Below are 15,647 nucleotides of genomic sequence, written 5' to 3'. Positions count from 1 at the left end.
GAGTCTATAAGGGAAACACATAAATTTGACCACCCACTGTTGTATCAACCAAATTCTAAAATGTGTGGATCTGCATAATAATAATAATAATAATAATAATAATAATAATAATAATAATAATAATAATAATAATAAAAATGGAAATTAAATAATTAATTAATAATTCATAATAATTGTTATTATAATAACAACATTCACTTTGTTTGTCTCTCATCCTTCTGCCCATTTTAAAACCCGACCTTATCAGCTATAAAAGTCGATTCAGATGCGCAGCATAAAGTCCAGGTCCCCTGGGGGTTTTAACAGTCGGAGACACTGTTGGACTCAAACGGAGAGAAATGGTGTTTGGCTGGAGTCCAAGTCCAAGTGCTGGAGTTTGGGGACCTTTGGCATCTCCTGGCCGTTGGAAGGCTGGGGGGGGGGGGTGGACTGGTGCCTCTGCTCCAATTAGGTGCGCTGTGACATGGCTAAGAGAGGAAAATATGGCCAAGTGCACAATTTGAAAATGCCTTTGTCACTGTTGTGCATGTGTATATGTGTTTGTGTTTGTGTTTGTATGTGTGTGTGTGTGTGCGTGGGTGCGTGCAAGCATGCGTGCGTGTGTGTGTGTGTGTGTGTGTGTGTGTGTGTGTGTGTGTGTGTGTGTGTGTGTGTGTGTGTGTATAGCTACATATATACTGTATACTGTATATACAGATATATTGTGTACAGTAGGAGCCACTTGAAGAGGGCTCTTCCAGCCGACTGACAGCCAAATTTCAACCAGCTTCCAGTCAACCACCAGGCACTTCCCAGCCGGCTGCAATTCGGCTGGAATCCCCTCTACTTCTCATGTGTCCTGACAGGGCATGTTTAATTCAGACTGTAAACATGCCCATTTATTCAATTGCAGTGTGTCGCCATGAGATGGTGCTAACTTAAAAAGACAATCACATTCGCAAGAGAGATTTCAGATTTTCAACCTACCTGAGATATTGTTCTTTGAACCATGACCAGTGATGTGAGTGTCATATGAATAAGGACATTTCTTAATGCTTTATTTTAATCTACATGTTGCACAGCTTTTTAATTTCAAAATGGGAGAATTTACATTTTTTAAATTACAAAGCTCAATAGCTTTGTAATGAGAGCACTCAAACTGGGTCTATGTAATCATAGTTTCAAGTTTATTATCAAATACTTGATAACAGTGGACGTGGGTCGTGGGTCACAACAATGCAGTGTCATACTGAATGGTAAAATAGACAGACAACAACTGCAATATACTACTAAGCTGTAAGACAAAACAGGTCGTCAAGCCCAGGTGTCAAAGGTAGATAATCCTTGAAAGCAATTACTTCAGCCGGGTTAAGCTTTGTAATGAGAGCACTCAAACCAGGTCTATGTAATCATAGTTTCAAGTTTAATGTCAAATACTTGATAACAATGCAAGCATTACTACCAGTAATGAGATTCTTAGTCTCAGTGCTAATTCAACTTTACATAATACGTAAAATAGGGTATAGTAGTGATTAAAATAAAACAGTATTTAAAAACATAATTTAAAGAGTCTTTAAACAGTTAATTTTTTAAACATTTTTTTTTTTAATTAAAACAGAAAGAAGTAGTGTAGTATAAGTAATATAAAAGTTTTTACCCAAAAGAAAGACAAAATAAAATGCAAACAATAACAACAGTGAGTGAACTTGATAGTGGACATGTTAAATACAAAACACATTTCTGCATTTGAGCCTCTCTGTCGGAGAAATGGTCCCCCATCTAATCGATTGATTTTCCAAATTCCAAAAAACAACAATGGCATAACAAAATGTTTAAAATCAATCAATAAAAGTTGATTGAATAAATTCAACACCAGGGATATAATAATAATTTGTACAAACGTTAAATAGACAAAACAGTATATGGGTTCTTCTGAACACTCAAGATCGTTTTGCTCTTGATACAGTTTAAACTCCATGTTCTACTTCAGGGATTAGTTGCCAACTATTAAATAAATTGCCATATGATAGTAAAGTGGATATTTGATTCCCCCTCTACAAAGAGGAATTTCCACCTCTCGTGAGAAAGAGGTGGATTGCTCCACTGAGATGTGGAGATTTGTCAGTCGGTCTGCGTTTGCATATGTATGGATTAGGTGTGAGGGCTTTGAGACCTGTTGGGTGACACAATGATCGGCCATTAAGTGTAAACAAAGAGATGGCCCAAGGCTTTAGCTGCGGTCTGCTTCGTAGCCACTCATAAAATGTGTACTGTGGCAATTAGATACAAGTACTGTACACTTGTCTAAAAGTTGTAGACTGGGAGGCTCTGATACAAATGATTATGAAAAAAAACCCAGAAAGTAGGAAGCAACATGTAAAACAGCAAAAACCTCTGAGAAACAATAAAGGGTGATGCAGCAATACCGATAAAAACGATCTCATACAATCAATAGTCATAATGCACAGATGGTTAATTACACTTGTGTGTGTGCGTGTGCATTAGTTGTCGTACTGAAAAGCAACAGGGATCGATAGATACTAATAATATACTTAAAATAAGTATTTCCATAGAGTAGTAGTAATATGTAATAATAACTTATAAGGTGCGCAAACAGCACACTGTTGCGCACTGACAAAAAAAAGAAAAACGCTGGAATTCTCAGAGTCAGGTTTAACTCTCACGCAATGAGTTTAAGACAACAAAGTGTTGAAGATAGCATGATTGTATTCATGAATTTATCAATTTACAGTAAAGCAGCGAAAATTTACATTATGCTTAACCGGCATACTGCACACATGCTGTATAACAGGCCGTAGTTCATCCTTGGATTATCCCCTAACCCCCGTATTAATTTGAGGTAGGGTTTAGGCTTTTATTTGTTTGTGTTGACCACACCCCCAGCATTTATTAGAGGCCCAGTTTTTATTTGAGTAACTTTTTTTATTTGAGGAAATATGGTAACTCAAAAATGTGAAATACCTTGTCTTCTAAACCTCACAACGCTATTATGTAAATTATCACCTCAATGATTACCCTGCTATTTGTTTTTGTCATTCATTCTCTCAAGCTCATTCAATCGTCACAGTGAACACAGAGGAAGGTTTTTTTGAAAGCTTTGTGTTTATTTTATTTAAGCACAGTATGGAACCACACACACTATATATATATATATATATATATATATATATATATATATATATATATATATATATATATATATATATATATATATATATATATATATATATATATATATATATATATATATATATGATGTCATCCAATGGGGTTTCAGCACAAGTTCCAGTTGCTGTATCTTCACTCATATTATATCTACAAGATATAATTTAAAAGTTTGTTCACACTTTCGTAATTAACTTCGTAAAATTTAATAAATACATCGACAATAAAAAACTTTTTTATTTTATGTTTTTTTTTTTTTATTAACGCTGAGTATACGTGGGCTGGTCCCCACCCAGAGCGATGTGACTCGACCAGGCGGACCAATTGTCTTTGGTCTGGACCCACCAAGGGCATTTCCATTACTGAAGATTCAGTCCCTGAAGGTTCAGTCTGGAGCTGGAGCTGAATACGTTTCTCACAACAGAGTTCTTAGAACTACGATGGTTTCTACAGTAGTGCCTGCAGTGCGAACACAATAAAATGGACGCTTCCTCCAAAATGTCTTTAGAACGATGAAGATGTTCCTGCGGTACGAAAACGCACGGTACAATAAGTATTGCGATTCAATTTGTTGCTATATTTCACATTTATTTTATGTAAATTGAAGCATCTCTTACACATGGTTGCACACAGTGTTTTCTTTCGTTTTATTCAATTGAATAATGTGGTGTGCGGATGGGATGGTTTGGGCAGCCACACTTGACCTGGATCTAGGTGATTGGGCCAGGATGGCTGCATACCTGTTGCTCATTGGTTCGGCTAATGAGTAACAGGTTAAAGCCCCTATCCTCACACACACTCAGAGTAGGAGCCCTGTCATGACATGTTTAATCTGCTCCTGGCTAATTCCACCTTGCCTCCTCTCTACAATGAACTGATGTCTACAGCCGATCATTGTCTGTGTCTCTGTGCCGGATGGCCCTGAAAATGCCACTTGGGGGGCATGTGGTAGGAGAATATGCCAACTGCTTTTGCACAAATGCAGCCTGGGGATGTCCCCAGGCGGCGGCGCAAAATAACATCATCTAGTGGGATATAATTACAGGCAGGGTCCGAGCACGGACCGGTCACGGTTCTTGCATGGGTCAGCCATGCCCCAATCATGAATCTGCCTGGCCTCTGTCATGTTCCAGCTGCCCTCTCCATGTTGCTCCTACTGTACTATACAATGTAGAAAATGTGAAAATATACTATGCCGTAAAACATTGAAAAATTATATAATATGTTGAAAATTGTCAAAATACACTATGCCGAAAAACATTGAAAAACGACACACTATACTATGTAGAAAAATGTCAAAATATACTACCTGAAAAACATCCAAAAAGGCCATACTATGTCGAAAAAAATGTCGAAAAATGTCAAAATATACTATGCCGGAAAACATTGAAAACAACATACTATGTAGAAAAAGTTCAAAATATACTACGTGGAAAAACGTCCAAAAGCATTTAAAATACTTTACAATGTCAAAAAATGTCGAAATATACTATGCAGAAAAACATCCAAAAGAGACGGACTATTCTATGTCCAAAATAGCAAAATATACTACGCTCAAAAAAGCAATACTGAAAACTGCCAGAAAACATTGAAAAACGACATACTATATACTATGTTGAAAGTGTTCAAAATATACCAAGTGGAGAAACGTCCAAAAGAGACATACGACGACTATGTGGAAAAATGTCAAAATATAATATGCTGAAAAACATTGAAAAATTATGCACTATAATGTTGAAAAACTTCAAAATATACTACGTGGAAAAGGTTGAAAAATGACATACTATGTCAAAAATGTCACATACTACGGCCAAAAATGACGTACTATATACTCAGTCGAAAAATGTCAAAATATACCATAGTGGAAAATATTTAAAACCCCATACGGAAAAGTTATAAATATACCAAGTGGAAAAACGTCCAAAAGCGACATACTATGTCAAAAATGTCAAAATTACTACGCCCAAAAATGCCATACTATAATATGTTGAAAAAAATGCCTAAATATACTAGAAAACATCCAAAAACGACAAAATATACAATGATATTGAAATACAAAACGTTGAAAAATTACATACTATAATATTGAAAAAAAGGCCAAAATATACTAAGCCCAAAAAAGATATACTATACAATGTTGAAAAATGTAAAAATATACCACGTGGAAAACATTGAAAAACAACAGATTATACTATGTCAAAAAAGTTCAAAATATACTACATGGAAAACATCCAAAAACGACATACTATATACTATTTTGATAATGTCAAAATATACTATGTTGAAAAAAAAAGAAAAACAACATACTATACTATGTCGAAAAACTTCAAAATATACTACTCCCAAAAACACCACATTATACTATGTCGAAAATGTTTAAAATATACTACATGGAAAACATCCAAAAACGACATACTATATACCATGTTGATAATGTCAAAATATACTATGTCTAAAATAAATAAAAAATGACATACTATGTTGAAAAACTTCAAAATATACTACTCCCAAAAACGCCATATCATACTATGTCGAAAAAAGTTCAAAATAATACTACATGGAAAAACGTCCAAAAAGACATTTTATAATACTGTGTCTACCAGGTGGAAAAACATTCAAAAGTGACAGACTATTCTATGTTGAATAATGTCAAAATATTCTGTGCTGGAAATCATTGAAAAACGACATTCTGTCGAAAAAGTTCTTAATATACTAGGCCCAAAAACGCCATACTAAAATGCCCATGTCCAAAAAGTTCAAAATATACTATGTGGAAAAACATCCAAAAACGAACTGCAACTCAAGAAAACACATGCAAATAGACAGAAAGAAAGAAAGAAAACATCTCCACCAGTATGACGACATGCGCAGCATCTAGAAAACGCAATGCGAATCCAGACGTGTTGAACGAACTGCACAGAAAAACGCTTTGCAAATTAGACAAACACAAACTCAAAAGCACATTACAGAAGTGAGCCACACCGGATGCATCGATTTTTCTGCAAAAAAATACAACATTGACTTTTACATTAATCCACATTTTGTTTTTTGTGCTTTCGACACCATCATGGAGCCTGTAGAGAGCCTTTTATTCTGGAATATCACACTTAAATGGCTTGAATAAAAACTATGGATTGACATAAAAGTTTTTTTTTTCTATTTATTCATTGCATTATTGCATTCTAATGCAATTAAATTGGTGCAACCGTTGTGGCTCACTTCCGTAATGTGGTTTTGCGTTTGTGTTTCAGTTAATGCTTTTTTTTTTTAGAACATGTGCAAAGCGTGTTTTTCTGCGCAGCTCGTTGGACACGTCTGCGTTTGCAGCTTGTTTTGTAAACGCTGCTCATGTGTTACAATGATGAAGATGTTTTCTCCATTTGCTTGTGTTTGCTCTATTTTCATGTGTTTTCCTAAATTGCAGTGCGTTGAGCGCCAAGACTGCTTCTCGAATAACAGATTAATAACAAGGCAGAGATATCCCTGTAGCAGTTGTAATAAAACACGCACCAATTATAATGTCAGTGTCACCAGAGCACACCCACATTCAATTCACATTTAAAAAATCTGTTAATATTTACACGGAGCAGTTTGTTTGGTGTTGCTGATAAAGGTCAGGTTTCCCTCGAGATCTTGATAATTGCTCTCTCGCCCGTCTGTATGTCTGTCTGTCTGCCTATCTGCCTGCCTGTCTGTCTGTCTGCCTGCCTATCTGCCTGCCTGCCTGCCTTTGTATCCGTCTGTCTGTCTGCTATTCCACGTCTCAGTTGATTTAGCCGCTCGGCTGTCTGAACCCGGCGAACATTAACATCCATTCTGCAGCAGGTTAATAGGCAGCAATTCCCAGAGCAGCTCCTGTAAAGGATGCAGGTTTCTTCTCCGGGGCCAACGTTCATTAAAAACATCGACTTGCAGTCTGAGCAGAAAACCATAAACACACACGTTTCAAATGGGTTTTTTTCCGTCGCAGAAAGCGCTCGTCATTTATTTTTCATTTTTTTCCTGGTAATTCCCGTGTTATACAATATATTCGGTATATTTTTTTGTTATCTTTTTGCTTGCGTTCCTCCGTTTGGCCCTCAGGTTCTGTAATTGAACCACAGAGCGAGCGCTGGGCTCTGGGGGCCGCGCGGAGCAAACCCGGTGATTCCCGGCGATGAAACTGACACGGAGATAAAAAAAAACGCAGTCCACAGACTTCGGCCTCGCGGCCCCTCTGCCTTCCCCCGGCGAAGTGCTTGATGCATTAATCACGGCAGGAATTAACAGGAGATAGCTGACACTTTTGCTGACAGCTACCTGGATCCCCCCCCGCCCCCCCTCCAACGCGGCCCCCTCCCGCCGCGCTCGCGCCGCTGCGGGAGACGGCGTCAACAAGTTTTCATAATGGCTCTAACGCACGTCGAAATCCCAGTTGCCGGTGAAAATAATCCCTTGGTTGCGGGATAAATGCCACATCGACCTTTCGCTCGCCGTCATGTTGCCAATACATCACAGCTGGCGAGCACTTCCTGTCGATCCCTCACCACTGCAGAATAACCAAAGCAAAATATTCCAAAATTCCCTCCGCCGTTTTTTTTTCTTTCTTCTTCTTCTTTTTTTTTTTTATATACCAGAGAGCCATTGTTATTCCGACTGCTTCACCAACGTCTGAAGTAAAAGAGAATTTACCCACACTGAATTTTGCATTGAACGGTTGAAAACCTTGAACACAATCGGTTTTTTGTCCTGCACTTTGCCTCATTTCAACACGGGGAGGGCAGGGACAAATGTCGGCCTGAGAAATCCCTGACTCGCACAATAAACCTTTCTCCACGCACAATGGCCGTCACATTACGTTCCGTGAATCAGGCTTGATTCATTTGATTCTGTGAAAAACACCCTGGGCCTTCAGTCACGTAGTTTAGATCACAATGCAATGGATCGCCAACCAGCGCTGATGTGAACTTATTCCAGCAGGGACACGTGTTCCTGTGAACCGCGTCTTTCCCATCCCGCGACTGTCTTCCGAGGCGCCTCAGGGCGGCTGTCATTAATGGAGAGCGTGGTTCCGAGCGTTTTTACGAGACAGATTGCCGTCTCGCTCAGCAGACTTGTTGTGGGGAGTCTACAGTCGCCGAGTCGTGGGGATGCAGAACCAGCGCGGAGAAGTGTGAGCTTGGGTAATCATACGTCACTTTTTGCTGAGCACGGGTTTAACAATGTTGATGGGGACTGTGAAAGAGGCTTTGCTGCAGGGAGGGTCTGAGACAAAATATAAAATATCTCATAAATGAAAAGGACAAAAAATCAGTGCTGGTGGCCTTTAATGACCCGAGTCTCCCTCAGCAGAGTCCGGTGGACGGGGCCGTCTCCGGGGGTTGGATTCCCCCTCGCGGAGCTGAGAATGTGCTCGCTGGCTTTCAAAAGCCATTTTCTGTCTACGCGAAACAGACAGATTGTGCTTGAAGCTGCATAGAAACAGATGAATGACGGCCAGATTGAAGTGGGTGTTGGCATCTATCAGCTGGCATTCACATTTAATTGATGCACTTCGGCCCCTTGAATATTTCTCCTCTCCCTCTTTGCACCGTGGAAATTTAATGTGTCGTTATAACTCCCTTCAGTGTCTTCTAATGAGTGTCATCTTCACTGACTCATTCACATTCAAATCTGTTATCATCTATCTATAAAGGAAGGAATGTATGTATGTATGTATGTATGTATGTATGTACAGTATGTATGTATGTACTGTATGTACAGTATGTATGTATGTATGTATGTATGTATGTATGTATGTATGTACTGTATGTATGTATTGATGCATGTACAGTATGCATGTATATATGTATGAATGTATGCATATATGTCTGTACTATATGTATATATATATGCATGTATGTCTGTACTTTCATTACGACAACTTTCATTTCTCGACAACCGTTGTTATGATCTACTTCACACTTTGCAGGTGTATTGCTGGGGACCCAAGGACGTGCAGTGTTGAATTTGGTTCAATTTGGAAATGCGACACGTGTAATATGAATAAACTTTTAATAAACAAGCGAACAGCGACGGCAGCGGTGCTGGGCTTCACTTACGTCACTTACGTATGTCAGCAGTGCAGCCCGTTCCGGACAGTGCAGTAGGGATGGTCGATACCGCAAAATTTGGTTTTCATCCGATACCAAGTAATACCAGGGCCGGAATCGTCCAAAACAAACTGTTATTGTTAGTTTTGTTTGGAGAAATGGTGAACGGGGACACGCAGCAGATTGCTTTAACTGATCGTTTTTCTGCCGGTGTTGCATGTGAGCATTCATGTAACATGCATGCAGAAAGGATGTCAGTGGTATCGATGCTTTTGGTATCAATCCGCCGACCCCTACATAATACTACAGAAGCAGCCCGCTTCGAACAGGCATGTTTTGAACGGGCACAGCACTTGTTTCATGAAAGATAAAGTGCCGGGTGGGAAGATTTTAAACCGTGATGTGAAGATTGCTTGTCTGCTATCTGAATTGCATGGAGTCCCTTTCAGCCTTCAAGCCAAGATATTAGACTCAGAATCAGAATAAGAATCCGAATGGGTTTTATTTCGGCAGAAGCCTTTCCATATGTGAGGAATTTCTTCTGGTGAGGTTTGGTGCACTTTAGTACAGACCATAAGGGTCTGAACAAAGGAGAATTAAAAAAGAGTAAAATTAAATGTAAAATTAAAAATAAAATTAAAAATAAAATGTCAAATATATTTAAATAGCAAAAATACAAAACAGAAATAGTCACATATTTAAGATATACAAATATACAAATGTTAAAAAAGGCTAAATTCTTGTTATGTTATGTAGGTAAAACATTATAAATTGTAATGTGATTTTTAACTATGTGCTAATAAGCGTATTATATATTATTACTATGTACAGTGTAACACCAGTGTAATTACATCAATATTACCATTGATGACTTTGCGTATCCTACGCTGTCCTGCAGAGCAAAGAAACAAAATGTCATAAAGATCTGTAAGATACCAGAGTAAAACACAAGAGAAGTTCCCATGAGCCGCTCAACTATTCTGTTTGATCACATGGCATTGTCTATTGTCTTTTGACGAATGACGTATGAAAGGATGGAAAGTGTGCTCCTTTGATGGCTGATTAAATGTACTTTTTTCTTTAAATAAGGTTTAACTGACATGCTGAAATGCTGAAATGCTATCAATGAACATCAAATTCATTCAAGCTGTTGCTTTGCGTGGTTGTCTTGTTATTCACAGATTTGGTCTCGTCCTCCACCGGAGCGAGCCGGTGCTCCACAAGATTGACCTGGACACGACATCGTACGTGGGGAACATCACCTTGCTGGACTATGGCTGCATCCCCCGGTCGGTGGCCTACACCCACCTGGGTGGATACTACTTTGTCAACTGCCAACCGGACACCACGGGTGCCACACAACCGCAGCTCATCGTGGATGCCGTGACGGACGCCGTGATCGGCCGCAACGGCGACGTCGGCGGCACGCCGTACGTGTCGCCGGACGGCCGCTACCTGGTCTCCGTGGATGACGGCGACGGCCTGATGAGGATCCAGCAGGTGTCAGAGCGCGGAGAGATCGGGCGGCCCTTCGACATCCACACCAACCTGCACCTTTCGGACCTGGCCTTCCAGCGCTCCTTCACCCAGATCCACCAGTACAACGTGTTTGGCAGCTCGGGCCGCCAGACGGATGCCCTGTTCGTGGAGCTCAGCAGCGGGAAGGTGAAGATGATCAAGAGCCTGAAGGAGGCAGTGGCACCGGGGCAGTGGCCGTGGGGCAGCAGGAACAGGGTGATGGGCGGCAGCGGGCTCTTCGGACAGTACCTGGTCACGCCCTCACGGGAATCCCTCTTCATCCTGGACGGTCGCCTCAGCAAGCTCAACTGCGAGATCACAGACGTCGCCAAGGGCAACGTGGTGGTCTGGGTCGGGGAGTCTTAGAGGACCTCCTGTTTTCTTCAATGCTACTGTTGCACTGAATTTCGTTGCAGGTTTTTAATTTTGCTGGGGCGTGGCCGAATACGGTGCGATTCTGAAACCAAATTGACCATTTGACAGTCGCTTTTTGTTTGACCAGGGTCCATCTTAAAGTAAAACATTGAGAGATAAGATAAAAGAAAAACAGGGGGGTAATTCATTCTTTTCCAGACAGTTTATTGGTGTTGTTTTTCCTTAGGTCATGTGACATGATATGTAAAGGTGTAGCTTAGCATTTGCACCCCAAACATGGCCCAATCACAGCTCACAGATCACCTTGGGTCCATAGTGTAGCTCACCACCAAACAAGTGGCTCACCATTAATCAGTGAATTGGCATTATACTTAATTCTGTCCCTCGTTGGTTAACTAACTCATCCTGTGCCTTCAAGGAACACCCTCCCCTGGAAGGAATTAGGTTAATTATACCCGGTGAGGCAGCAGATTACGGCTCTACACCTTTTTCCTCCACCTTTCACCGCGAGACAGGTTCCTCACAAATCCACCTCTGGTCTGTCTTTGTCCATCCGGCGTTGAGCCGTCTAAAGTCTAATTAAAAGAGCTCTGACTGCGATCCAAAAAAGCTTTTGAAGCGGGGAGGGAGATTACCAGCGCCGCAACCTTTGATCGGCAGACCATAACCAACATCGGAAAGTGTTCGAACGCGGCGTCCTTTTCGTGAAGCCCAACGTGAAATACGAGGCGCGAAAGTCAACGGCGATGTCAGTCAAAGTGTCCCAGCTTTTTCGTAAAGTACCTCGTAACAGTTAATTCATTTTTGAGCATGGCTCAGCGGTGATTTAATTGGGAAATTGAATCTGATAAAGGGAATCCTGGTGTAGTTCCACAATCTTTGGACCAAAATCAATGAAAATAAAGCAGCTTAGATTAAAATAGAAATCCCTGTGAAGAGCAGGCATTGTGTGCTGTTCAGGCTGCGTGTCGGAATTGAATATTTAATGTACAGTAATGAGAGACTAGCTCAGTGGGGGGTGGGTGCTGGTGGTGCTGTGGTAGTGACTAGAAGGCCTTTGACAATTAGCTTTGAATACGTGACACTCTCCTCCTTTGGAATGCTTCTAGATGAGAACTAGTTGGAGGAGTCTTGTCATGTTTGATTGCTGTCAAGTAAAATGAAACCTTTTCCCAGACAGACACATTCTATGCATTGCTCACCCTGGCACTCTTTGACAAACACAATGAAGGATTGTAACTCATTGATCTCAAATCGGATGTGGACTATTGATGTTGTGTTCTCTTGTCTTTCCAATGAATTCTGACTTAAGTGGTATCTTTTGTTTTCTTTTGTCAAACTTTCCCTTCATGACGTGAGGTCGGCCAAGCCGCCACCACTGCTGAAAGACTCTAACCTGTAACTCTTGTGTTGTGTACATATTGGCTTGACCGTGATAACGTAGAAGGTTCTGTTCCCACCACCGCCCTCACTGATCCGTGTTCATTTTCTGAACCAATTATCACATTCCTTTTTATGATAACAAGAAGAAAAACAAAAATGTCGGCACGGTCATCTTCGACCACATGTAACAAACCACATTGTGATGTCATTTCCCGCTTTGACCTGCATCTCGCCACGTCGTGTATTCATGTGAACATCGTTTGTGTAGAGAAAGTATGCTAGTCATTTAACACCCCGCCCGAACCCCTGCTCTCCCGAAATAAAACCCATACCATTGACAATTGTTGTAATGTGGTTTTTGTGTCTTTGTCAGAGAGAACTGCCCAGCTCCTGATGAAGCTGTACACGCTAGGTGACATGTTTCCTTCGACAGGAAAACTCCGGAAAATCATACCGACAAGATGCCTCCGGTACAAGGCCCGGCTGTTAGCTCGCAGCGAGACACGCAACAAAATATAATGCAACAATAAAGAGCGGGAACCAGATGCAGAAACTGATTAAATGGAGCAACAGCAGACGCAGTGTGGTAATGAAGAGGACGGAGGGTTCTGCCGTGACGTTTGGCGCTTGTTTACAACTTGTGGGATTAAAATGAACCTCCGTGTGTTGGAGTTTGCCTGCACTCGCCCGAACCTCGGGGCCCAATAAGTCTGACAAAAAGCTTCCAGACAGACAGCACGCCTGTAACAGCCTTAAAGTTCTTGTAAGGTGAATTCAGCGATTTGATTCCAAACACACGACTGTGAGAAAGTCATTGCTGAAAACACGTTGAAAGACTGTGAACGATGTCATACTGAATTGTGGAGTTAGACTGTGAAACTGTTTCTCACCATGTTTGTGGTCCGGATTTTGGGCGGGGCTAATTCGTGAAGCAATGTGGAACCCATAACACTATATAAAACACTCAGACACTATAGCAAACAAATGAGAGCATTAGTCGTGAAATAAGCTCAACTAATAGGCTGGAACTGGGGATAAAACGTTAGTTTGCACCTGGAGTAAAAGGTGGAGATCATGAACCCATGCCATGGACGCCGGGAACAAAGAAAACCCGTCCCGTTGGTTAGACCGCGCAGGATTTGGTTACGTTAGCATTAGCTGCTTGTTGCGGAGGAGCCAGCAGGGGGCACCAGAGAGCGGGGAGTCTCACGGCCAGACAGCGGCGCTTTGAGGTGAGCAACTCGAGTGACAGGACTGGCTTTAAACAGGCAAGATGTTTACTCTAATGGAACCGTTTTACATGTTAACACGATAGGGCGTGGTATCAGCTTCTTCAGCGCCCATCCCCAGCGGCTCAGAGCAGAGGGAACTGCCTTTTTTTTTCCATGATTTTGAAACCTAGTTTTATATACTTGCGATGTTTTTAATTATTCAAATTTGGCTGGGTGGATAATAACACATTGTTATGTGGTGTGACAAACTGAAAACACAATTTTATATTTGCTTTACAGGTACTTTTAAGGTTCGAATCAGACGTCTGTCTTTAACGAAATACCTCAATCCAGGTATTTGGCCATGACGACAACGCCTCAATATCAGTTTGAACTTATGAACTGCTCTTAGGAAAATATGACAAACCATCTTTCCAGACATGGATGTGATCATCAGGCATGTTGAGATTTCCACTGTTTGTTTCATTCAAATAATGTTCCCAAACTTCAGCAGATTTCAGCGCCCTTGAGGGGAAAAAAAACCCCACTCCACTTCAGTTCAAGTTCAAAGTTCAAATTCAAATCAAAGTCGTCCCAATCTCTAATTACATGAACGAACACGGTCTTTCACCACGTGATCTGAGGAACCGTCCGTGCAGAACGCGCAGCGTTCCACCACCGTCATTCCAGTCTCACATCTCACAGGGTCGTTGTCGAAATGTGACACTTACTATATGTTATGGATGATTAGTTGGTTGATTGGTTGATCGATGTTCCATAATGTGTTGCAGCTTGAATATTGTTAGATGGCAAATATTATCTGCTGTTACCTGGTCTCAGGCTTTCCTCCAAACGAGCCCTCTCCTGGGCAGATGTTTGAACTGATTCTTCTCTTTTGTGTATTTACCTTCCATTAAAATGACGCTCAAAAAATATATCTGCTCTCCTGTCCCCTTGTATAATCCTCAGGGGAAAATTCCATAGTTGTGATCTATAATCTCCATACAACCAAAACCATCTCTAGTCTACATCAGTGTCAGAATATCTTAATATTTCTCTTCACCCTGTGATCATGTTTTCATTCAACATGATCAAGTTGTCCACTGAGATAATTAACTTCTTTAAACGCTTTGGAAACTTGGAGACATGTCAATGCTCATTGTAGGACATAAACTCCAGTGACAAAGTCTAATAATTCAAACTGTTTTTAAGTTATACTAATTGTAGATATTGTGTAACAACTACAGAAATAATAGTTATAATAGTTTAACTCATTCAATTACCAGCAAAACAGTGACAACGTGTGTGTCTATTTGGAACTGAGAAGCAGAAAGCCCTTTCAGGGGGCACTGGATTAGAGGATAACCTGATTAACGGGTCACAATTTGAACCAATGTAAATTTCAAAGAAAAATAGTTCCCCTAAAGTTGTAGCTCAGCATTTCAAGTCAGTGTTATTCATTGAAGTCTGATCAGTATTCTGTCCCCAGAGGTGATTCTAGTTCATTTGCTCAACAATGAAAATGTAATGAAAAATGAAGACAATTGTGTTTTTCTTTCCCCCAGAGAACTGTCTCCACTTAGACTTAACTGCGGACTCAACATGGCGGTGCAGCTCCGGGTGTTTTGCAAGCAACACTTAAAACTCGATGGCCCACTTTTAAAGGTGTCATGTCGCTGGATTCAAGTTTTTTATCCCATCCATTTTGACAGGCTGAAGTGTCCCAATAGGGCGGTAAATAATGTGAAATCTGTCTGAGACGTCGTCTTCGCAGAATCCCATTCGACAGAAGCAAACGCGGTCTTGTGATGTGACACACACTGCTCTGCTAGAAAAGAGAAAGGTGACCAGTAAATTAACCTGAAAAAATATGAACCTGTTAAATGGACTGTCAATTATATTGTACATCATGGCTGAAATTGGA

The 15,647-nt window shown here is 40.7% G+C and overlaps 1 protein-coding gene across 1 annotated transcript in view; it reads left to right on the top strand.

Annotated features, from left to right (window-relative positions):
* The window catches only part of fstl5 (follistatin-like 5), a gene marked incomplete at both ends in the record, with an annotated part of 190,975 nt that extends 179,855 nt beyond the window's left edge, over positions 1-11,120 (top strand). The window contains one exon of the mRNA XM_080008170.1: positions 10,418-11,120. Coding sequence (XP_079864296.1) covers positions 10,418-11,120 — 703 coding nt within the window. The remainder of the gene's footprint in view (positions 1-10,417) is intronic.
* Between the last annotated feature and the right edge of the window lie 4,527 nt (positions 11,121-15,647).

Source organism: Zeus faber (assembly GCF_960531495.2).
Source record: "Zeus faber genome assembly, chromosome: 10".
In the NCBI taxonomy this organism is placed as follows: Eukaryota; Metazoa; Chordata; class Actinopteri; order Zeiformes; family Zeidae; genus Zeus; species Zeus faber.
The sequence above is the reverse complement of the archived record's forward strand: the minus strand, read 5'-3'. Positions and strand labels throughout refer to the sequence as shown.